This window comes from Haliotis asinina, chromosome 4 (genome assembly GCF_037392515.1).
Source record: "Haliotis asinina isolate JCU_RB_2024 chromosome 4, JCU_Hal_asi_v2, whole genome shotgun sequence".
In the NCBI taxonomy this organism is placed as follows: domain Eukaryota; kingdom Metazoa; phylum Mollusca; class Gastropoda; order Lepetellida; family Haliotidae; genus Haliotis; species Haliotis asinina.
In genome coordinates this window covers 37,888,899-37,915,195 of record NC_090283.1, presented here as the reverse complement: position 1 = coordinate 37,915,195, position 26,297 = coordinate 37,888,899, and the positions used below count along the sequence as shown (strand labels likewise).

The following is a 26,297-nucleotide window of genomic DNA, read 5'->3' as shown; positions in this document are numbered from 1 at the left end:
TCCCTCATACCACACACCATCCTCCCCCTGACCCTCATACCACACCACCCTCCCCCCTGACCCTCATACCACACACCACCCTCCCCCCTCACCCTCATACCACACACCACTCTCCCCTCTGTCTCTCATACCACACCACCCTCCCCTCTGTCTCTCATACCACACACCACCCTCCCCTGTCTCTCATACCACACCACCCTCCCCCCTCACCCTCATACCACACACCACCCTCACCTCTGCCTCTCATACCACACACCACCCTCCCCTCTGTCTCTCATACCAAACACCACCCTCCCCTCTGTCTCTCATACCAAACACCACCCTCCCCCCTGACCCTCATACCACACACCACCCTCTCCCCTGACCCTCATACCACACACCACCCTCCCCTGTCTCTAATACCACACACCACCCTCCCCCCTGACCCTCATACCACACACCACCCTCCCCGCTGACCCTCATACCACACACCACCCTCCTCTCTGTCTCTCATACCACACACCACCCTTCCATCCCTGATCTGCTTGTACACTTAAGTAATATTAAGGATTATGCCTGCTGAAAACAAACAACATACACCAGAAAGCTTACAGTTCCCTATCTGCCTTCTATAACAAATCATCAGAAGATGAAATATCCCCTCGACCTCCACATATTTGAAAGGACAAATCAACTGACAGTTACTTAATGTTTTCTTAGATTAAGTTTGAATTGTTTCCATGGAAGTCATGAAAAGTATAAAGGCCATATATCTGTACCACTTCAAGATCTGTCTCATATATCTGCCAAGATCTGTTGAAAGATATGAAATGGTTTTCGAGTTGTGCTCTGGAAAGGAAGTCTGCCTCTCCATTTTGAGACTGAGTCAGAATTGTTTCAATGAAAACCGGTAAAAATAAAAATGCCAAAACATTGTAAATAGCAAAAGGCACCACTTTCTGGTCTGCTTCAAATATCTGATAATGTTTTGCTGAAAGATATTAAATAGTTTTCAAGTTGTGCTCCAGAAACGAAGCCCATCCCTCCATTTTGGGACTAAATCATAATCGTTTCCATGGAAACTGGGAAAATGATAAATCACAAAAATCTGTAAATAGCAAAAGGCACCACTTTAGGGTCTCCTCTACATATCTGCCAAGTTTTGCAGAAAGATATTTAGAAGTTTTAGAGTTGTGCTCTGAAAACGAAGCCCATCCCTCCATTTTGAGACTGTCTGAAACGTTTCCTTGGAAACCCAGAAAATGATAAATCACAAGAACCTGTCAATAGCTAAAGGCACCACACTGGGGTCTGCCACATATATCTACCAAGTTCTGCTGACAGATATTAGGAAATTTCTGAGATTTGCTCTGGAAACGAAACACACCTCTCACTTTTGAAACAAAGTCTGAAACATTTCCTTGGAAACCGAGAATATAATAAATCACAAAAACCTGTAAGTTCCAAAAGGCACAACTTTAGGTTCTGACTAATGTATCTACCAAGTTTTGCCAAAAAATATTGAACAGTTTTTGAGTTATGCTCCAGAAACAAAACCCATCCCTCCATTTTGAGAGCAAGTCCGAAACGTTTTTATGGAAACCAAGAAAATAATAATTCACAAAAACCTGTAAATAGCAAAAGTCACACATTTACACCAAGTTTTGCTGACAGATTACAAAGTTTTTGAGATGTGCTCCGGAAACGAAACACTTTTGAGACAAAGTTCGAAAAGTTTCCATGGAAACCAAGAAAATGATAAATCACAAAAACCTGTAGATAGCAAAAGGCACCATTTTAGGTTCCAATTGATATATCTACAATGTTTTGCAGAAAAATATTGAATGGTTTTTTTGGTTCAGCTCCAGAAACGAAGCCCACCCCACCATTAGACTAACACCAAAATGTTCCATGGAAAAACAAAGAAAATATAAATGCCAAAAATCTGCTCAAGAAACAAAGCCCATCTCACCATTTTGAGACTAAGTCCGAAACATTTTTATGGAAACCGAGAAAATAATAAATCAAAAATACCTGTAAATAGCAAAAGGCACCACTTTAGATTCTGATTGATATATCTACCAAGTTCTGCAGAGAAATATTGAGCGATTTTTCAGTTTTGCTAAGGAAACAACACACCTCGCACGTTTGAGACTATGTCTGAAACATTTCCATGGAAACCAAGAAAATAAAAAATCACAAAAACCTGTAAATAACAAAAGGCACCACTTTAGATTCTGATTGATATATCTACCAAGTTTTGCTGAAAAATATTGAATGTTATGCTCCAGAAACAAAATGACTAGAAACGGATGGACGGAGAGACGGATGAGGTGTTGACTTTATTCCCCCACATTACATGCCGGGAGGATAAAAATATGCAGACCACATGTGGAACAGATCACCCTGGTGGGAGTCTAGTCATCATGTTATTCAACTTCTTGAAGCTTGAGTACATCTAGACTTATTTCTAAAGTCTCGGTAATTATGCAGTTAAGTTTTATTTAGAAAATTTGCTTATAAAGTGAGTCAGTACAAGATGCAGGTACTGAAAGGTCAAGCACACACTAGGCATCACGACACATTCTTGAAGATGAAGTGCCACAAGTCAGTTCATAAATTCAGTATTGTGAGTGTCCAACAATGGCGTTGATGCAGGCTTGACAAGACGATGCAGAGACGACGCTAAGTGACTGAAGAAAGCTTAGGGAATGTTGTTCCGTGTCTGAACAAACACTTGTCCTAATTCGGTTAATGCCAATAGTTGATTCTGGACTTGACATAAATGTTGCTCCATTTCATCTCAAGTGTGCTTGATAAGGGGCAGCTCCAAAGTGCTGGCCAGGGGAGTACCAGAATGTTCTGTTGTCACAGGAATTGTCACAATGAGTGCGACATGTGGATGGGCTTGATTTTCCTGAAGTGTGAAGTCCTGACTGTCCTGATGTACATGGGGCCCAATGATTCCTGTATTGCAGACCTGTCAGACTGCCACTGACAGCAGTCTATAAATAATAGTGCAGACTGCTCTATAATAATGGAGCAGACAATCCAGTGATCAACAACAGAATTTTATTCAACTTAGGATAAAAGTTGTTTAACAAATGATCATAGATTCAAATTGTTATTATTGGTTTGTATTACCAGGGGGGGCAGCGCAGTAGTTGGAACAGTGAAACAAATGCACGTGTGCAATATGATGACCGTTAACTTACCCCAACCCTCCTTGTTCTCTGTGTTTCATTTAATGTGCATGCCCCCTGTGTAATACAAAGCAATTTGAAACTATGATCGTTTGTTACACTTTTGCCCTAAACTGAATAAAATTCTGAGATTAAATGGCAATTAAAATTATGAGGATTTGCAATCTTAATTTCACTTTAATCAATTTACTTTTTTGTTTAAAGTGAAATTCATCAGTACATTTTAATTGCAAACAGACTACAGTACATGTGATCCTAAGACATTACCAATCAACCACAGTAGATCTTGCATATGTTTCTCTGAAGTTACACCCCACCCAAACACAGTATAGAAATCAACCATCTTTCAGCAACCTTTGATTTGAGGCTGCAGAAACTGAACCTTGGTTGTCAACAGACAACAGTGGTCTGAGGGAGATAACTCTTGTTTACAACAGTCACACTTTTACCATTTACATATCAATCAGCTTGGTAGAATTCATAGCACTGTTATGTGTGGTACCTGTGTCTTTTATCAGATGTGGGTCAGTTATACTAATGGATGCTCATGAACAAAGTCATTTACTTCCTGGTTGTGATTTCTGCAGTCTATCACACATGATCGAGTATGTTCACATGGAAACAGCCAGAGCTGGTGTAACTCAGTTGGGTTGGACTGATGGCTATGAAATATGCCAATCACAATCACAGGTGATTGTCAATGCAGGGTAGAGGTAGATCAACTCCAAGGTCATCAATGGCGACGGGGCATGACAAAGGTAAATGAACTCTTTATGTCTATTACATGTAGTTTTATGAGGTATTTACAGTGAGCAGTTTTAATTCGTTTCGGAACACTGCAAACAGACATTAGTACATGTGATCCTGAGACATTACAAATCAGCCAAAGCATAACTGGCATGCGTTTCTTTGATATTTATACCATCCAAGACACAGTATGGAAAACAAAAAGGGCCATCTTGTGGAGCACAGTGGTGTACTGGTTAGCATGCTGGCCTCTCATACCAAAGGCCCGGTTAAGTGAGTTATTCTTTGACTTACTTTGACTAATGATCTTCTTTAAATCTCTACTTATCTAATTGTGTGTGGAGGCATGATTGTACATGAGTTACAGAAGGTGGGCTAACTGTAGCTACAGATGAAGCACAGAAAGTGGTGGGAACAGTCAGCTCCCTGGTGACTGAAGCCACATCAGAGTCATTGGGCAACCAGCCTTATTCCTATGGGAACCTCACACACACCACTGGACTGGCGGCGTAGATCAGCTTGACGAATGTGAAACACACAACCAACCTGGTTTATCTCCAACTGCTTCCCGTCACGCTGCTGATCTTTAATCTTCTCAATCTGTTGCAACTTCTGCAACACAAACATCATCAGATGCACAACTACACAAACAACATCAGATATACAACTACACAAAGCTGGTGTCTCAGAATGCAAAGAAAGACTCACTCAATATATCAGCAACAGACAGAAATCACAGAGTTCTTTCAGTTGAGGTTGATGACAGACAACCCAACCTGTAATATCAACATGCTGGGTGCTGATCTATTCTCAGTCAATATAAACCTAAAGTGTGCTTCTCACTACATATTGGGTCACATGTTGTTTTCCCAGAATATCCGCATCTGAGCTTTTTGCTTTGGAGGGACAGGTTTTACTTTTCGCTAGAAAGACCTCTTCCCAGGTTTTACTTTACATTAGTAAGACCGCTTCCCATGTTTTACTTTTCCTAACTTAAAAAAGATTATCAACATTCAAATGATACATGAGTGATATATTTCAGTTGATTTCAAACATTCAAGATTAAGCTCAAAGTACAAATATTTCCCCAAGCAAGATTAGAACCGCAAGTCTCCCATTCATAGGCAAAGGCTCTACCGCACAATCACCAGGCCAACGAAGATGCTGTGGTTAAATTATCTACTTATAGTTACCGTCACTAAATTGAGTTTACATGCGTCCCGGTTCTTGTGGTTATATTTGTTTCAAAAAACACTTCATAGACAACATAAAACCATTGGGGTTGGGAAATCCCTCTCCCAGTTTTACATTGTCTACCAAAACCTCAGAGGCATTTTTTCTCCTATACTTAGCAGCTGGAAGAGGCCCCTGAACTCGACCCTGATCCTGGTGCACGTGAGAGGAAGTCCCTCAACCAGCACACACCTTCTTGATCTTCCTTCTCTGTTTGTCCACTTCTGGGTCAACAGGTGCATGATGGGATGGTCCTGCCCCACCCCCTCCAACCTTAGCCCCCTGCTGTGCTGACTGAGGGGGACAAGATGTCTGCACACTGACTCCACCTTCTTCTTCCTCTTTCCTTTTCTGGAAAATCACAAAAATGATATTATTTTTGCTGACTGCCATCACCTGAGTTACAAGACACAAGTACCTCTTTCAGACAAAAGTCACACAATCTACTGTCTACTCAGCTTTGATGTAGTTGTTTTAATACAATAGTCCAGCTGTATAACACAGTTTGGACTGGACAATCCAGTGATTGTCACATTGAGACTGACCATCCAATCCATCTGGCGGGTGGGGTCTTATGACCACCATTGGTTGCTGGGGGCCTATTCTGACTAAAGATTCTGGCCAGGAATCACCTCTTACATAATGTTTGCCAGCTCTTGCGGTAAACATGACAAAACAACACCTCTTAGGAGAGAAACATCCTGATGTTTATCAACATTGTAAACAAAAAAGTAAACCAAAGGGTTTTACTGTCTGCACTTATTTACATCGAGTAGGGCTACAGCAGTGAAGTGTTATCAGGTGGCCGTTTCATCTGGTTCCCATGGTAGCATCTGGAGCTGCTCATTTGTGACGTCATTCTAACTTTATGTCACAATATGATTTAAATGACATCACCACTGTGGATGACGTAACAAGACAATTGTTTGCGAGGTTTCTACGTGTCAATATGCAGAGAATAGTCTTGCAGTTTCCGGGAATCAAATACCATTTGATCATGTTTTTCATTTCAACCAATCAGATGACAGAACACAGTGACTTCTACAAAAGCCACATAATCTCTCTCTAAACCACATTTACAACTAACATACTGATGAAGTACCATTGTGACATCAGGAGTTGTCCATGCTACTTCCAAGCCAGCTCTTACTACAACAATAAGGTACCGCACGCCTGTTCTGAACTAATGTCTGTATAGATGGATTCTTACTGTCATGGCAGTAACTTCAAATTCCAGTGATCATTGTGTTAGCTTTAAGGATTTAACACAGAATCCTACATTTTTCATGCAAAAACATGCAAACAATATTTTGCGCACATGTTTTGCATTCATAGATTCTGATCTACTTAATCTTAAAAAGTACTATAAAACAACAAAATATAAAAAAACAATAGATTTTGAAATGATTCAGGATTGTAATGAACATTTCACGCATAACAGATTTGGACTACATATTGATAAGTTTATTTCTGCACACACTCATACAAGACCTACTGCAAACACTAGTCAGTCATTATAGTCTTTTTCAACAGATATCCCTTTCACTAACTTGTATAATAGCTGTGAGGAAACCTTCATCCTCCATAGTAAATGAATATTTGTGAAAGGTATAACATCAATTTTTTTCAACCAACAACAAGATGTAACACAAGATGGTTATGCAAGTGGATTCTACTGTTCCTGGTTGTCATAGGAACAAAGACAACTGACCTGCTCTGCCTTGGCTTTCTTGGCATCCCGCTTCTTTTTGTTCTTCAGCGCCTGACCCGTAGGTTTATCTGCACAGCAAAGACTAGTTAGTACCCTCACACCTAGATTACTTCTCTCCAAAGGAGGAGCTGTCTCATCACCCTATTTTTACTTTCCAAAATCAGTTGAGCGCTAGTGAACAAAAATCAGCAATCACACCATCTACAAAGCCCTATGTTCAAACCAGAGAAGCAATTTCTGAAGCTTCCCTATCTTTTCCACAACCTTCCTGCCAGCAACATGAAACATCAGGACTTCACCAAATCACTTGACAGCTGACCTCACAAATATGTATGAACATGCATTGTGTTTCATAATCCTGGACTAGGTCAAACAGAGGTTTCACAATACAGTGAAGTTTCAACGCTTAAACATTTACACAGCCATTTAGTCTTTCCATCATGTTGGCATTACACTTATGGTGACTGACAATGTAGACTTGTGATGGCATCAAACATCCTCCCCCAGTGGACAACAGGGCAGTGATTCATGGGAACGTTTGCTCATTAGTACCATAATATGTGTCAAAAAGGGACGTAAAAATATTCTACTTTTTCACATGGCATTTCTTTTTGTGTGTACAATATATGGCCTTACAGCTATGGCCCAGTTTATATAAAGCTGTTCTTAAGCTGACTCAGGTTGGGATGAGCCCACCCAGTTCAGTATTTGTGGGAAAGACAATGTGAAACAAGCCATCTAATACAACCTACCCTGTCCGGCATCAGTCTTCACATTTGTTGGAGCCTCAAACTCATGCAGCTTGAAGCTGGCAGCCTCCCCACGGGCTCCAGGTGGACGATATACACCCACCTTGGCTGTGAACAGGCAACAGTGGTGTAAGTGAGGTAACTCTTGGTTACAACTGCCACACATTTACCATCATGTACACATCTATCACCTTCTATCAAAGGAGGCTTAAGAAAAATGGATTTGTCCCTTGGTATCATCAGGTTTGGTAGTTGTGTGACTGACAATTCCAGCTAGTTACAGCAGTAAGTGTCACCTCTAAATGAACCGTGTGCGTACAGCATACTTCAAGGACAACTCAAGAATTGTGTGGTTGGAAATGGGCATTCCAACTGGGCTTTGGAGCTGCAGAATCGGGATATTCTGTCCGTACAGGAGGCGACCGACATGCAAACATCCCGGTATAGCGATACCTACAGGTACCCGTTTGTGTTGTAGGGTAGCATTGCTGTTTCTGACACTGCTACTTGTATCAGGGGATGTGGAATCCAACCCAGGACCAGGACCAGGGCTTCGTGGTGTACAAACTCGATTATCAACCAGAAATGTACCAGGTGAGGTAGGGTCCCAAGAAAGTAGCCACTCAACCCTAAATGACCTCGCTATAACACTACAAGCAATCCAATCAGAGCTTACCTCCCTTAACAAAAAATTTGATATGTTCACATCTGAGTTCAACAAGAAGTTAACTTCACTATCCGAGGAAAATACTGTCTTGAAAAAGAGATTGGAAACTATGGATGCAAAACCTGACACGCATTAAAGGTAAACAGGGTGAAACTTGAGAGGAGTATGAACATAGTGTCAGGGACTTTTTGAAGGATGTTTTGAAAATTGATATATCATTTGAAAGAGCGCATCTTCTTCCATCAAAGTGGGGAATCAAACCTGTCATTGTGAAATTCACCTTCTTCAAGGACAAGAGTTTTGTTCTTGACACAGCTCGGAAAATAATGAAGAGTCATAAAATATTTCAGGTATATGAAGACTTTACAGTACGGGTACGCAGAGTGAGATCCCAACTATTCCCATTTACGCAGAAAGCCAGAGATGAAGGGAAGACCACCTTCCTATGTCATGATAAACTGATTATCAATGGTGACGTTTTTGTTTCTGAAAGTGATATGGGTGACATGAGTAGGATTGGCAAGTGTCAGCATTGGGTATCAAGGCAAACCAGATGGAAGGACAGTGCGCTATGTCGACGGAATAGGACCTCAGCACTGGCCCCAGTGTATCCCACCATTTGTCCTCAGACATTCTGACTGTACCATGTTGTCAAGAAAGTTTATCAGTATGTACTTGGAACTTACATGGCTTAAAATCTCAAGTACTTTGTGGCAGTTTTGTGTGTTTTCTGTAAACATTTGACATATTTTTAATGATTGAAACAATGTGTCCTGATGTTTTAAAGCTACATATGAGTTGAATGCTATTTTTGATGGGTATGATATCTTTGTCAGTGATGCAAGAAGACTTGAACGTCGAGGGAGATTCTCATGGTGGATAGTGGTAGGAATCAAGAAGTCTATATCTTCATATTTCAGGGGGGTGTATGTGAAATGGAATAACAGTATCTTTTTCCAGACATATTCAAATTCCACGTTGTCTCAGATAATCCTAGGTTTTGTTTACATCCACCCAGAGAGGTCCATTCTATATAACCATTCCGATGACAGTGGAATTAGCTCCCTTGAAAATCAATTGTTTCATTTTTTCCATGACTTTGGTGACAACTGTAAATTGATATAATGCGGAGACTTTAATGCTCGCACAGCAGCTGAGAGGGATTAGAGCTGACTTCCTACCAATATATGACCAATATGTTGTAGATACGTTTTCATTTACATGTAAATCATCTGATCATGTGGTAAATAATTGCGGAAGACAACGTTTTGAGCTCTGTAAAAAGATGTGTATTCATATTGTTAATGGTCAAAAGGAGAACGATATCAATGGAATGCCTACGTATATATCTCCGTCAGTAGCCAGCGTAATAGACTACTTCCTTGTGTCATCTTCTTTGTTCCATGTGTGGTTTCTATGGATGTGATGTCCCTAACCAAAACAGCATTTACTTCAGGTAGTGATTTTCGTAGTCTCTCACTGGTCATGGAATGTCCACATTGAAATGGTCAGTGCTAGTGAAATTGACTATAAAATATGCCAATCAAAATCAAGGGTGATTTTAAATGCAGGGTAAAGGTAGATCAACACCAGGGTCATCACTGGTGAGGGGTCATGAGAACTGTGGATTAACTCTTTATGACTCTTTTATAAATAGTTCTATATTATATTTAACAGTGAGCATTTTTTAATTCATCTTGGAATACATTTGTTTCTTCCTTTCCTTTTTTAAATTGTTAAGACTCTGTCAATGACCACATACAGTGTTCCCAGAAATTATTGAGAAAATCTTTGTTTTTTTTCTAATGATGCTAAGAGTGGAAAAAGGGCTTTCACTATGCACTAAGCATACTAAATAAGGGGGACAACTCTTGAAGGCTTAGAAGGCAGCTCATTACGTCAAGAGTTATCTCCCTTGTCTGAGCAGACGGCTTCCTGTGTTGACATGGCAGAATTTACAGCAAGAGAGAAAAGAAAGATGATTTTGAAAGGGGTGAGGCTGATGCTAAAGTGTTAGCTTGTAGACATGGTATTCCTCTGTCTACAGTATACAGAACTTTGAAGAATATTCAAACAGGAACCGGGATAGAGCACAAAGCAGGGGCAGGTCGGCCTAGGAAATTCAATGTTGTGGATCGCCGAAGACTTGGGCAGATTGTGAGTAGGGGCAAATAGAAAAGTGTTGAGAACATCAGAAATGAAATGATTAGCAGAGGAAGTCCTCAGGTATGCAATGAAACAGTCAGGCAGGAATTACAGAGACTTAATTGGGGGAAAAAACGTGGAATTCCCTCGCCATTGATGAAAGATGCACAAAAGGAAAAACGTTTAAACTGGTGTCGGGCTCATGAAAATCAAGATTGGGATAATGTTTTCTTTTCGGATGAAAGTTCTGTTTGGCTTTTCCCTAATTGTGTGAAAATTTGGACCAAAGATACTATCAAACCTATCTACCAGCGACCAAAACATAGCCCGAAGTTTCACATGTGGGGTGGCATATCGGCTCGCGGAGTGACGCCATTGTGTGTTTTCACGGGAAACTTGACAAAAGAAAGATACGTTGACATTCTAAATGGTCACCTTCTTCCGACAGCACAAACAATGTATGAAGATGATTGGATTTTCCAACATGATAATGACCCAAAACACTGCGCGCTACACAAAACAGTGGTTGTCGGGAGAAAATGTTCAAGTTTTAGACTGGCCCAGTTACAGCCCAGACCTAAACCCAATTGAGAATGTGTGGGGAGTCATGAAGGACAGAATAAACCAAAAGGGACTGAGAAATATTGAAGATATGAAGGCCGAGGTGGTCCAATATTGGGATACCCTGTCACACGATTACCTACAAACTTTGATGGGTAGTGTGCCTAGGCGTATTCAGGCATGCATTCCTGAGCGAGGAGGTCGAACAAAGTACTAAAACAAGACTGAGACTGTAAAAGGATGATGTTTTAACATGTTTATGTAAGTAAAACGCCAGAAGTTAATAAACGTAATGAGTTACATGACGCAACATGATTCTCAATAATTTCTGGGAATACTATATACCTCACACACTACCCAATGTGATCTTCACACACTACCCACTACGTGGCGTACCTGCTGGCTGTTCTACCTCAGCAGACGACTCCACAGCCTTGTAGCGGACAGCCTTCTCTTTATACACACCAGCAGGCACTGGTTTCCACAGTACTTCCCACAGCTGATGGCCTTCCTTGGTGGGCTCATGGGCCATTAAAGTCCCAGTGTAGTGCCAGATCTTGTAGCTGGAGAAACAAGTAGTATAACACTTCACTGACAACACGGTACACTCCCAGACGGAGGATTATCTGATAACTGAGAGTCACACTTGCATATTCACTGATGAACATGGAGTCAGATACTGATTTACCTAATCAGAAATGGTAAATGGATGTCCACAATCTCATCAGGCTTACCAGTTCCCAACTCGTAACCGTGGAGACGTGGTGGCTGTGACAAAGTGTTCTCCATCAGGACACCACTCAAAGGAGGTTGTGTCCTGAGCCTTCATCTGGCAAATCAGCTTTTTCTGCTTCAGGTCCCAGAATTCCAAATTTCCATTTAAGTTTCCAAATCCAGCCAGGCAAAGAAGTAAAACATTGTTAAGGTCAATGTTCAGAGGTTACAAAGACTATGGTTTTATCACACTGCCTATCACAGATACAGTCGTGCCCCGTTTATCCGAACTCCTGAGTTTTTCTTGAAATCATTCGGATAAACGAATTTCCGGATATCTGAATCACGGATCATATGTACATGTACATTATTGATTGATAACACATCAACAAGCATTTGCTGCTTCAACTTCATATTTCCTGCTTGATACACTATGTCTAGACATAAACCGTGTTAACCAGCCACGAGAATAAGCGAAGTCTGTGATACCCATGTTATCGCCTAAAGTACTTGCCCCAAAATTAACCCAGTGTCACCTTGCTAACTACAGGTAGTTAATGTTCTCACACTTCAAAGACTGCCGTCTTCTTTCGTGTCAGGGCACACAAAGCCAATTGGTATTTGCATGTGTAAACATACTGATAAGAGCACAGCCATCTGGATATACGAGACATAGATGGATATAATTTAGCGCTTTGCATGAGAAAATGACCGTTCGGTTACGGTAACTGGATTTCCGAATAAGTGAGTAATGTTACAACATTGTGAATTTGCTTGAAGGAATTTTTTTCGGAAAGCAAGTTTTCCGGATATCTGAGGTTTGGATAAACGGGGCACAACTGTATATGAATTAATCAACTAAAACATAGCAACCATACAATAAGCTGCGACATGGAGCTAACTTGACCTAAGAGATGCAAGCTTACACATGATCACATGAGTTATCAACAGTCTATGAATATACAGCAGTCCTGTCATTAGTCTATGACAACTAGACAGGTAAAGGATATTGTTTCCATGCGGGTTGTAGAAGCACATGTTGCGCGGTCCAGTGCCAAAGTCAAACAAAGGCTCACACTTCATGTTATAGATGGACACCTTTGAGGGCATGTCTAGGAGAGTTAAGTACTTATTACAACTGTTGTACATAACAGGTGCTTGCATGTCTGCCAAACTGTTGTGACAATAAGATATCTCTGGTGATACAAACATTGTTGTTTTACCAATTTGTCAAATTTTAATATAAATAGATCTTATACATCATTTCCATCATCACATGTACTGTTAATCAATAAAAGAAATATGCTACAAATAATAAATCATCCCACTGAATTCCAGTTGACCTTGTCAGTGACATCTGATTTAATACTGTACACGGCAACTTCTTCCCTTGCTTAAACTGCTGCTTGATCAGAACAGACAGAACCTAAAGTGAACCAGATCGCTGCCTGCTGCCTCTCTCTGTACTAGCACTTGTTGTGACATCATCCCAAATGAGGAATGATGCCTACAGCAGCAGAGGTCATTGAAGGATACAGCCATAAACCACACAAAACTCCTGGCTCTTGAGATTTGGGTTCCAGGTAATGCTGTAGATGGGACCATTCTTACCTGAAAGAAGAATACCAGGAACACTTCATAATCACCCTAATGGAGTAGGAAGGACCAAACATCAGGGGAAGTTAAAGGGGTGAGGAGTCTTCGTCTGGAACACAGCAGCAATATGAGTAGCTACAACACATACCTGGTGACTCATTTGCTGTCTATTTACTTCAAAAGCCGACAGTCTGACATACAACAACAGCGCTATCACTCCAGTCTATTCCTCTATCATCACATAGAATGTAAGTTAGTGAGTGGTTAAGCACCACTTTGTACAGTATGTCCGTTACATCCCAATGTGGGAGGAAAGCCTCAAATGAAGCACGTCTTCGACATTAACAACCTGAAATATACTACTTCCACACAAGGAAAAGTTGAGCACAGACCTGACAATTGAAGTGCCGCCCACAAGCACTTGCCATTGTCAGAGAAGATGCCCCAGGTTGTTCGTGATCAAGTGTAGTGTATTATTGACTTTCTACACCAACCACGTGATACGAGAGTCTTATGAGCTGGGCAGGAGTACGTACATGCAGAATCCATTTCATCATCGTGAGCTGCATGTGCATGAGCCTACATCTGCTCTACCTTTCACAAAACAAATGAGTTTGCTCATTGCTATCCACTGCCCATTTCTTGTATACACATTCTCTTCACCAGTCCAACTTATCTTTGTTTGCCAGTACAACTGATTAGTGAGCAAATATGAGATTCAAACCCACCTTCCTTGGGCCTTCCATGGCAACCAATTCCCCCAACAACACATGATGTACAGTGGGAAACAAATGCATACTACACCAGCATGCAGGAGACTACTATTCTGAGTGTCAACCAGACTCTCTTGCTATGAATTAGGTGTGGTTTGAATGACAGGTGGTAATATTATACAGGCTAGATAGGCAGTCATTGAGTGAGCTAACTAAAATTAATTTAAACTGACTCATACGTATTGCAGTTTTTAACATAAACAGTATGATATATCATACATGTTCATCATATTGGTCAGTTACAAGCTGGACAAGGCTGACAAACCTAGCTCCATGTTCAGGGTGGGACTTGGGTGGCAGTTTGTGTTGATAGGTGTTTTTGTGTCTGAATAAGCAGCCAGGTGCATGACTATCATTGGCTGTGTTTTTAAAACAGACTATCTGGTCAGCTTAAGCATTCAAAATTTGCCATCTAAACACACACAGGATCAAGTTGTCTTAAGCTATGGTTCTATTTCCTATCCTGTACAAGCAATTTAAAAAGGTGGCAACTGAATGAGTACAAGAAGCAAGATTGCTTGGATCACAATACTGGTACTGACAGCAGAATTCATGTTCTCCTTGCACACACGGCAGCATCAATTGTATCAGCAAAACCCCTTATATTTTTCCATCATGGGCATGAACAGGGGGTGCAGGCAATTCTACCTAAAAGGATGCTGTGGCTCATCCGAGAATAGCCAAGAGTAGTCCTGACAGGGTTATCTCCCTTCAACAGAAGACCGACTATGCTGGCAACAAATGGCTAGTTCAGCCCATAGTCTTACTCAGTGGGACCAAGCAGCTCTCCCCTTTAGTGCTGATGTAGTGCAAGCCTTGTTCCCCGTAGTACGATGATTCCGACACTTCCGTGGATGTCAGGATCAACACAGCTGTCCCTGCAACATGTAACATTGGACACATTGGACATTATCAACAATAATGATACTTCTAAGGATACAACATCTAACTTTTAATTAAACTTCTTCCTGAAATACCTGATTTGGCTATATTTAAAAACTTAAGTCCACTGTTTTTTGTGTTGTCTCTCTGACAGGTGATCCTCCAAGTGACATCTGTAGGAGTTATCTCCCATATAATGGAAACTCATAAAAACCTCTTAATTTTCACTGAGGTACGTACCAAAGTAAGGAACTCCAGGATTTCTAGGGGACAGATTGGTGGATCTACAACTAAAGTGTCATAGATGTGGAAGAATTATAGACACTGTTGATACAGTCCAAAATTCTTATAAAAATATTCCTATAACACTTGATTGCCAAACCCCTAGTCTGTCGTACAGACCCTGACATATAAATAACCAAGAGAGCCCATGCAAGTCTAGAAAATGTGGCAAGTCTAGATTTCCATAGCTTCTGAAAATGAAGAAAGCCTCAGGGCTCCATTTCATTATATTATTTTTTTTCACTATGAACGTTTTTTCAGTAACACATGTTCATTTCAGAGACTAGCTGTTAGTCTACCAAACCCCTCATAGGGCTGGATGGGCCCAAAGTAATACATATCTAAATGGCAACTGATCAATACAAATAGACCTGCAGTAGACTGATGTTACAACACTTCCTGGTGCTGTGCCTATTATGACGGTTGAGGATAACATCATCCTGTTAACAATACCACCGATGAGATCACTTCTGGAACATATTCTGTACTCTCAATTTTGAAATGAAGTGGTACACCTGACTGGATATAGCCAGCCTCTTATTTTAGTTGAAGTCTACCATTTGAGGTGTTATACTCACTCAGTTCAACAAGAAGTGTTTTCAGGTGCACATTAACCAACCTCAGAAGAGACAACAGCTCTAACCAAGTGAGCTTTCAACCCCTCAGGAGGAAATAGACATTTACGTACACAACTCAAACAAATGGCACAGACAAGTCACCTGCAAATGGTTTCCTTGTTTGCAGGAAGACCAGCCTTAACAACACCATAACAGCAGAACAATTGGTTATCACTGCAGATATCCTCTGTTCACTTGATATAAGACTGCAGGGTCTTATGTACATCTACGACAAGTGCATGTTGTCTCTCTTAGGACAGTAAGAGTCTGGTGATCTAATACTGACTATGTCTTTATGAAAGATGGTGAGTTTGGGGTCAGGCAAATATAGCATGTTTTTCGCCTACCTGTCTTGTAGAATGTTACTGCCACAAGAAAAGTAGTCCTCCATGTCAACAGCTGGAGAGAACAAGCCAACAGGTTATGAAAAAGAGGACCAGAGTGCCAATCAAATATGACAGACCAATGGCAGACTAGTCCACCGGATAGCTGGATGGATTCTGTCCACACCTGCTAAAAATGCTGTATAAGAGCTTGGTTAACCAAAAATGCACCATCAACAGCCATGTGAAAGGCAGATTCTCTAATCGAGACAGTAAAAACTCAAGAATCCCACTGTCGACACACCAGCATGCGTAACAGGTTCATCTATCCTCAATGTGAATGTTTATGAAATCCCACCATGAAGTCAGAATTGTGTGTGTAACCGCTGCAGGAATTCCACCTGCTTGGAGGGGATTCTGGACAGTGGCCAGGCCACACAATAAATCCTGGGATTCACATGCCGGGATAGTAAGTCTGATCAAAAAGGTAGTAGTACAGGCGGGTGACAAAGAAACCTGATGACAACCAGAAACCAGCTATGAACCAACCAAAGTGATACAAGGAGTACAAATAGTTGAGCTGGCTGGGTTGCTAGGTGCAACAGGACATTGGGAATCAATGGTATTGGTGGAACCATTCCCATTCAGCTGCTTGGGATTGGTTTGTCAGCCCCTAGGCAAACAAATCTACCTGGAACGACCCAGACAACTGGAAGATAACCTCGAATATCCCCCGATCCAAAATACAATAAGAGAGTGTATCTGCTCTTATGTTGCCTCTTCCTTTCCGATAAATGGGTATGACCTAAATTTCATACTGGTCGCATCATAGCAGAAACTGCCATGCCTCCTGCAGGAGAGACAGAGACATTGTGCCACCTTGCTTGAGGATATAAGTCACGGCCATCTGGTTGTCTGTCTCTAGATGAATCACCTGGGTGTGAAACTGCTCCACAAAGCTATTGAACAACAATCAGACTGCCCCCAATTCTAACATGTTTATGTGTAGACTTGACCCTGTCTCCAATCTCATGCCTAAGACTGACTGGTTCCTTTCTACACTGCCCCAACCCATTAGGGAGGCATCGACATCAGAGATTCCAGAGGGATCCCTCTGGATAAATTCTCAATGCTGGCCACCACCATAGGTGAGGAAGCAACCACTCTGGCACCTAGAGAACTGTCTCAAAGCTTGAATGGGACCACAGCTGTGCCAGAGCCTGCTGTAAGACAGTGCTCTGGACTTTGAAAATGCAGTCTTGTGACTGGGACATAATACTTGTGGCAGTATTGAACTGTGACCCCAAGAAATCCAGATCCTGCATCAAAGTAAGGTCTGACTTTTTGAGGAGAACCAACACCAACCCTGTACTCTGGCTAACTGACCTGGAATCAAGATGAGTTTGCATCCTGGTTCCTGGGCCTCTGATTAAAACTGAGGCCCTTGTATTGGCCATCTAATGGCAGCACCCACTTGAGAGATACAAGATGGCAGACAAGGTAAGTTTACTGTGGAACTGACCAATTTCAAATACTTCTAGCTGCAACATTCACACAATACTGCATTTGGCACAATAATGCAGAATGAAATTAGTAACTCAATCCCTGTAGCAAATCATTTTTAGAACAAAGGAGTTTGTCTGCATAACTCCATCTTTTTCCTGAAGCGTAAGCCCCATCCATTTCCAAACATAAACACAACACGAACACTTCAGTGCCTCCCATTAGATGGTGCATACGCCGATGACCGGGATTCCATAGAATCAGGCCCCGGCTTGGAAACAACCACCTGAGGAAGAACTGCTGCAATGTGTTCATGCACATCCCTAAATGATGATCCGAAAGAGGTCTTAACCTTACCCCCAACCCCTACCATCACCTCATTGTTCTCCATATCTTCCTCATTTCAATCCCCAGAAGTCACACTATCGTGGTCAAGAGGTGACTTGGAGTAAACACCCGAGGTAGAGTACAGAGGTCTCAGAGGATCCGACAGCAACAAGTGGTTTGGAGCATCATATCTTGGGTCAAGGTCAAACCGTACCTAGACAAAAGAGACTCATCCACTGAAATGGATTTACCCATTACTGGCACACCAAGAGATGCAATGGGACAAGCCCCTAGTAGCCACTTGGCAGAGATACCAGCAGACAACAGGCCATACGTCTATCCAGAGGTATGGCCAGTGGCTTGGGCCTGGACCACCCAAAAAGTGGTGCCCACAGTGTCATGAGAATGAAAGTGAAGGTCATAGTTTAAGATGAATAAAAGGTCAACAAAAACATTACTCTCAAACTCTCTTGGTATCTTGCACTGTAGTTTTTTAGAGTCACTTACACCTTGACAAGTGTATGAAACTCTTAAAAAATAGTTGCTGTGACCTTGAAAATTAACTGAAGGTCACCACTCGTCCCTGCACCTTCCCTAGATAAACCTAGATACTAAATATGAAAAGAATCTAAAGTATTAAAGATATTCCAATCCGTACATATGACCTTGAAAATTTACTGAAGGTCACCAGGTCACTGCACATTCCCTAGATAAAGCTTGGTCTTAAATATGATGAAAATACAGTGAATGGTTCTTGAGATACCTCACTGAAGATATCATTATGAACACTTCAAAATGTTGGCGTGACCTTGAAAGTTACATGAGGGTCACCAAAAGGTCAATCAAAATCGCACTTGGCCCTGCGCCTTCACTAGATAAAGCTTGGTGCTGAATATGAAAAAAATACAGTGAATAGTTCTTACGACATCTCTCTGACAATCTGAACATGCAGTGTTGTTGTGACCTTGAAAAATAACTGAAGGTCACCAACTGGGCCCTGCATCTTCTCTAGATAAAGCTTGTTGTTGAATATGAAGAAACTCCATTGAACAGTGTTTTAGATATCTCGCTGACAAGCTTAACATGTGGCTTACATGCTGAAGTCTTCAGTGTTGCCCTGACCTTGAAAATCAACTGAAGGTCACCAAAATCAACTGGGCCTTGCATCTTTCCTAGAAAATCCACTGAACGGTTCTTGAGATATCTTGCTGACAAGGTAAAACGGTAAAGTCCACTTGTGACTTTGAGATGAAGGTCAAGGCCACCAAACCTGACTGAGACCTTTCTTTTACTGTGACAAACCTAGATACAAAATATGAAAAGAAGCTAGTCAAAGGTTCTTAAGATATTCCTATCTGAACGGATGTACGGATGAGCAGGCAGAGCCTAATACTATATCCCCTGCTTATGAGCGGTGGAGGATAAATACGGTATAAGAACCTATACTGAAAAACTGCATAAACTAAAAAAGGAAGTTGATCATCAATAAAGTTGTGTCATCTCAAAATACAAACATGTAACACATATGATGAAATATGGCAAACACATCATACAAAAAGTTACCAGTTCTTGGTGGACAGGTCCATTCTGAGTTCAGTAGGGGTGGTCACATAAGGTAAAAACCCATTTTGGGGGTTTTGTAAATATTTTATTCAAAATATAGTTACAACTTTTGTAGGACTTTTTTAATGGGCATAAATATGCTTATGAGCACCCTATGGTACCCTGACCACCTGATCCCATTAGTCGCCTCTTATGACAAGCGTGGGTTAAAGGTCACATGCTACGTAAAACACATCTTCACAAATTCTGATATCCCTCAGTATGCACTTACTGAAACAAATCATCAAAAATGCCAATTCAACCCATAGAGTTGAAAAAAAAGGATGAAGAAAAAAAGCTCGTGAAATCGGAGTTCAAATGATTCACTAATTTTTCCCCAGCGTTGCGGGAAAAAGTGGTTTCAACAGATATGCTGTTAACGCATGCACAGTGAATAGGTTCGTGGAGCTTGAAACAGTATGTCTAATCAGAGTATGAGGTCATGAGCAGTAGTCTGATCTCAGTTTTGTACACAAACAAGTAAATAATCTACTCATTACATGAAACAAATACAAGTTGATTGTGATAAGCAGAAACTGTCACAGACAAAACTGAATGTCTGGTTTATTGACACCTAAATGTCTGCCTGCCTGACCACATGCAATGCACAACTTAAATTATTGACAGCATGCAACTTGAAATTAACACCTATTGGTCTTACAAGCAGTACACAAGAGCCGGCTAAGGGTATTGGCAAATCAACCAGTGGCCAATGAAAAGGCTTTGTTATACTTGAACACACACCCACTGGCTCTGACAGACTTGGTTTCAAGAGAGGTAATCCCAAAGGACAAAATATTGCACTTTTGATTTGCATTTATACGCTTATAATTTTGTTTATTTGAATTTTCTTAATCAGCAATGCATTCTAGATATCATGAATAAGTAGTAACTGAGTTTTAATTATGTTTGATTTTTTGGTTGCATGCGATCCAGACCTACATGGGTCATATTCAAAAGAACTATACACAGTCAGCACTGGGTTAATCTCATAGAACTGGTTCAGGTGGAACTAAAATGTACACAGTGACAAAAGCCATGTATTATTCAGTTCAATGATGTGAGAAATTACCCTGTTTGTTCCAGACCATGGTGACACGTTCAGCCTTGAAGAAACTCTTGTTGGCCAGAGCAGCAGATGGGCCTCCAAAGTTTGGGTACTGGTACACTCGCACAAATGATGGCTGACCCTGCAGGGAAATAGGCAGTAAAGAATGTCACGGATCATAAAATATCAATTTCATGTACCTACAATTAAGAGTGAAACACTCAACAATCCTTGTGTCAGTGGTGTGTCCTCATGCCAAGATGCAAAGACACTCATTCATCTGCCTTGTGCCATCACTGTCTCAGTATATTTCAACACAATAATTATCACATACCAGTCTTGCACAAGTACTGAAGTCAGCATAACCCATCACTTATTCTTCAGAGAATGAAAACATGACACCATGACTGATAAAAGCCGTCATGTAAGATTCATTTACAGGCTAACTACTTCAATGAAACACTGATGGCTGAATTTCATGGTTGTTCTCACCTTGGCTCCTGGAACATAGGCAGACAATATGTAAGGGGCAGGGCACGGTGCCAGCTCAAACTCTGATACTTTCTGTAAATGTAGCTTTGTCTTGATGTTTTCTGAGGAGAGACCCATATTAAGAGTAATATTGAGCATGATATAAACATTCTACACAACTGAATCAAGCTCACATGGATAAATGGCCCCATAAACACACACCCTGCATGGTTAATGGCTTTTATCATTCACTGTGAAACAGTTGGCGCAGTCAATGTTGTCATCAAAATATCTCGTACTAATCAAGCCTTACAATCTATTTGAATCTTTACTGAGCAGTGCAACTGAATGAATTAAAACATACTTCCATTGGCCAGAACTGGCACAAACAACACGTTACAAACATAATATGTCAAAATGCAGCATTAAAGTTTCTGTCATCACGAACAAACAACAGTCATCACACGTTACAAACCTAACATGTCAAGATGCAGCATTAGAGTTTCTGTCATCACCAACAAACAACAGTCGTCACACGTTACAAACGTAATATGTCAAAATGCAGCATTAAAGTTTCTGTCATCACCAACAAACAACAGTCGTCACACGTTACAAACGTAATATGTCAAAATGCAGAATTCAAGTTTCTGTCATCACCAACAAACAACAGTTGTCACACGTTACAAACGTAATATGTCAAAATGCAGCATTAAAGTTTCTGTCATCACCAACAAGCAAGTCGTCACACATTAAAAACGTAATATGTCAAAATGCAGCATTAGAGTTTCTGTCATCACCAACAAACAACAGTCATCACACATTACAAACGTAATATGACAAAATGCAGCATTAAAGTTTCTGTCATCACCAACAAGCAACAGTCCTCACATGTTACAAACGTAATATGTCAAAATGCAGCATTAAAGTTTCTGTCATCACCAACAAACAACAGTCGTCACACATTACAAACATAATATGACAAAATGTTTCTGTCATCACCAACAAACAAAAATTGCAGTAGAAAAATAGTGGCAAACGAAGAACATCAAGATGTTATTTGTTTTATACTTTCATTTGAGTTTGTGGTATTTTGGTACATTTGTTAGTGCAGTAAACAATGTTTAATGTACCAACTCGCCCAGAGAAGCATTTTTATTTGGCTATATTAAGAAACTCTCCTAATGCATGTAACATTTCTGTGCAGTGAATATTATAGGCCATTCATGTCTTATCTAAAAGGAATGTTTGCTACTTATGACTGCAAAAACTGCAACAAAAACTTTGAAACATTCCTAATCCAATAACAATTTTTGACCTACACTTGGCATAAATTTTGTAAATTAAACTAGGCTTTCAAAATTCATTGACTACTTACAGTATTCCCTAAATTGAAACACATGCATTTATGAATTTTAATAGGTATTTCAAATATATTATAGAGAAAAACAACTGAACCTCAGTTGTTGATAAATGTTGATATTGTGATGAATGCTGGCGTTGATCCTTTCTTACTAGAGCCCTGTTCACCATATACTGTTGTTTTCTACAAATGATCCAGGATGGATATTACTGTAAGGATGCTGTCCTTTTGGAACAAGTAAACAAACTAAGGTTAGAATGTACATTTTTAACAGCAACCTGATTGTGGAAAAAGATGTGACACAATGTACATGCCAAACTGAGCACCACTCCTTGATATCTGTGTCAATGACGGAGTAGTAGCAAGTGTACCCCGTGCCATAAAGAACTTTGTTTAGACCATCTGAAGCAGCCAGAAAATACCGCTTCCACCGACAACATATATACATGTCTTAGAATATCGCACTGATATTGTTAAACATGGCGTTTTACATGTATAGGAGAAAACAGGACTCCAAGGTATTGGTAGACAGCATAAAACCAAAGGGGGGGGAAGGATTTCCTGACCCTGATGGTTTTACATTGTCTACCAAAACCGAGGAGAAGTGTTTTCTCTAACATATATACCGTCAATGGTGGGTAATTACAATGTAGATGATCATTTCATGAAGCTACATATCAATAACTGAAGAGTAAAATCAATTTAAAGACAGTAACTATAAGTAGATAAGCCTTGTGGCCGTATGGTGGAGTGTCTGCCTACAGATGTGAAATTTGCGCTTCCTATCTCTCTTAGGAAAACATTTGTATTGTGAATTTAATCATAAACGATATGTTTCAAATGATTTGAAACTTGTGTATCATTTAAATGTTGATGTTCACATAAAGTGAGGAAAAGTAAAACGTGGGAAGAGGTCTTTCTAGCGAAAAGTAAAGCCTGTCCCTCCAAAACAAAAACCTCAAATGCAGTTATTCTGAGAAAACAAGATATGACCTAATATACAGTGAGAAGCAGACTTTAGGTGCATAATAATACACATGAAATGAATATTATCAGATTAAGATCTAGGAAGAGAAGTGATGCTTTTCATACAAAAAATATCACAAGAGTTTTATATTATTACTAATAATGACAAAAATATAGATAGTGTACAACAGATATCTGCACTGTTCACTAATGCTTCTATTCAGGTTGTACAAAATAAGGAAGTATCTTCAAACCAGCGTCCTCCCATTAGTTATACATCGCACCAGTCATACAGGTCCAAACAACATATGGTATGGTTGACTGCACCAACAACTACCTTTGTAATACCTTAGTAAAAATAAAGTGGTGTGATCCATGAAACAAAAATACAGCTTCACATCAGAATGCATTATCCGAGCTTGAGCATAGCCTAGCACGCACGCACGCACACACATAATCTGATCTTGAGCATAGTATAATCATATTGCTACTGTAGTCATGGGCAACTGCTTCCATGCACTATATACATTAATGGCCATGGTCAATGCAACAGCAGGAAAAAAATGCCATTCTGCTGAAGTAAAGGAAAAGATATGTGGGGATATTTGGATACTCTTTGGCAGATAGATGCTATTTTCACAAAATTAGCACATTTAAAAGAATGTGAACATTTATCTGACATCTATAAACAATGTTGGTTGTTCATAATATAAAACATGCATCAAACACCACGAAACAGTAACGGTCCATGACAATGTTGTCACTAAAGTAATCCGCCTACACTAGTTTAAGAGATCAATCACTAAGTTTACAATGTGCCACATTGACAATGCCTGGGGCTGGATGAACAAAAGGGTGGAGTAATGAACTCCACAGGACTTCCTGACTAACAGGGCTGTGATGTGAGGCTGTGGGATCCTAATTAAGGGCCCTGTCATCGTGTCAGCCCGACTCCACCCCAAGGCCGGTCCAGCAATCCAGACATACAGCCTGCCAGTCCACAGTAGCTCCAGGCTGCTGTATACACTTACACTCCCAATCTCATCAATACCATTCAATTGTAATGTCATCTATCCCTTCAATCTGGACTTCACCTGGCTGAACATGTTGTGTTCAATACACATAAAAATGAGAATGGGATACAAATAATGCAAGGAAAATGTAGACTTGTTAGTTCATTGATAGTCCCCAGGACTGTCAAATTGTCACCAGGTGAACCTGTGTTGTTGTAGGCCCTTGGCTCTATCGTGACCATAGTCATATGTTGGCCACACATTGTACTACTAACCACGCTTGCCACACTCACCATACCACAACATATACCAGATTAAACTGAAAGCTGTACATATATAACAATAGGTACATAAAGGACAGACCTCTTCAATTGAGGTTAAGGATGAGGTAAACACTATATTGTCCTACACAGAGATTATCAGATAGGTGTGTTACATAAGACCTGACCATCCACATCATAAACATCACCAACAATGGCCATAAAACCATGTGACAGACACTCCCGTTTGTCACACTGAAGAGATAGCTCATCAAAACAGTGCTGACTTACTTCTTGTGGTAATCAAAAAGTCCTCAGTAAACTTATTCACGATCCAAGTAAAGACTTTTGACGTTGATGAGCTATCAAGTTGTTAAAGCCATAACTCGGTTCAACAGAAAACACTTTGCTCTCTGTGTAGATTTACTAATGAACCATTTGATCAAGAAATTAAAATTGACATAACTAGAACAATAAGCTAAAATCAAAATAATCTGATAATAACAAGAAAAACATGATATAACTAATCTCCTTGATAGCATGAAGTGAAAAGTGTTTTCATGCAAAAACTGCTCGGGTGTCTGACAGAGAGGACATTAGCTGGGACTAATATTTATCACTTGGGTAACAAAGCATTGGACAGTGGGAGACCTGATCTGTGGAATCAGTGATTTTAACGTATGTAACAACAGGTGCAAGACCCCTACCACACTGCTATCATAACTTATCAGGTTAAAGGTTTTCAAAGCCTATTATTAAAGAGTCTTTGTGATCCGTGATTCAACACCTATCCTGTCACTGAGTTTATTTTTATGCGGCACTCAGCAATATTCCAGTTTTATGTGGGTCATAAGTACAAGAGGTTGAGCAACATGAAATAATTACAAAAAAAAAAACAACAACAAAATGTTCTTGGTGAAAACTGACCAAAATCATTGTTTTCAAAGAAGTGGAGTTCGTTGTTGACATTGCGGCAACATATCCCTTCATCCTGGCTCCATTGGGGACACCTGCAACAAGTTTAACTCACTCAGCAACAAAAACATGGGAACATCATATGACACTGTGGTCACCTGTGATAATCATAACTCACTCAGCAACAATAAGATGGGGACAACACATAACACTGGGGACACCTGTGACTGTCACTCTGCAACAATTACTACTATGCAGTGACTTGTAGGTGATGGTACTAGCATGTAGTGACTTGTAGGTGATGGTACTAGTATGTAGTGACTTGCAGGTGATGGTGCTAGTATGTAGTGACTTGTAGGTGATGGTCCTAGTATGTAGTGACTTGTAGGTGATGGTGCTAGTATGTAGTGACTTGTAGGTGATGGTACTAGTATGTAGTGACTTGCAGGTGATGGTACTAGCATGTAGTGACTTGTAGGTGATGGTACTAGTATGTAGTGACTTGTAGGTGATGGTACTAGTATGTAGTGACTTGTAGGTGATGGTACTAGTATGTAGTGACTTGTAGGTGATGATATTAGCATGCAGTGACTTGTAGGAGATGGTACTTGTATGTAGTGACTTGCAGGTGATGGTCCTTGTATGTAGTG

At 40.4% G+C, this 26,297-nt stretch overlaps 1 protein-coding gene across 1 annotated transcript in view; it reads right to left on the bottom strand.

Moving 5' to 3' along the window:
- LOC137281538 (eukaryotic translation initiation factor 2A-like) overlaps positions 1 to 26,297 on the bottom strand; it is a 38,743-nt gene that overhangs the window by 4,958 nt on the left and 7,488 nt on the right. The window contains exons 6-17 of the mRNA XM_067812827.1: positions 25,660 to 25,742; positions 21,155 to 21,255; positions 20,687 to 20,804; positions 14,846 to 14,956; positions 13,246 to 13,320; positions 12,720 to 12,821; positions 11,730 to 11,904; positions 11,392 to 11,558; positions 7,626 to 7,730; positions 6,874 to 6,941; positions 5,355 to 5,513; positions 4,476 to 4,541 (exon numbers count right to left, since the gene is read on the bottom strand). Of these exons, the coding sequence (XP_067668928.1) occupies positions 4,476 to 4,541; positions 5,355 to 5,513; positions 6,874 to 6,941; positions 7,626 to 7,730; positions 11,392 to 11,558; positions 11,730 to 11,904; positions 12,720 to 12,821; positions 13,246 to 13,320; positions 14,846 to 14,956; positions 20,687 to 20,804; positions 21,155 to 21,255; positions 25,660 to 25,742 (1,330 nt within the window). The remainder of the gene's footprint in view (positions 1 to 4,475; positions 4,542 to 5,354; positions 5,514 to 6,873; positions 6,942 to 7,625; positions 7,731 to 11,391; positions 11,559 to 11,729; positions 11,905 to 12,719; positions 12,822 to 13,245; positions 13,321 to 14,845; positions 14,957 to 20,686; positions 20,805 to 21,154; positions 21,256 to 25,659; positions 25,743 to 26,297) is intronic.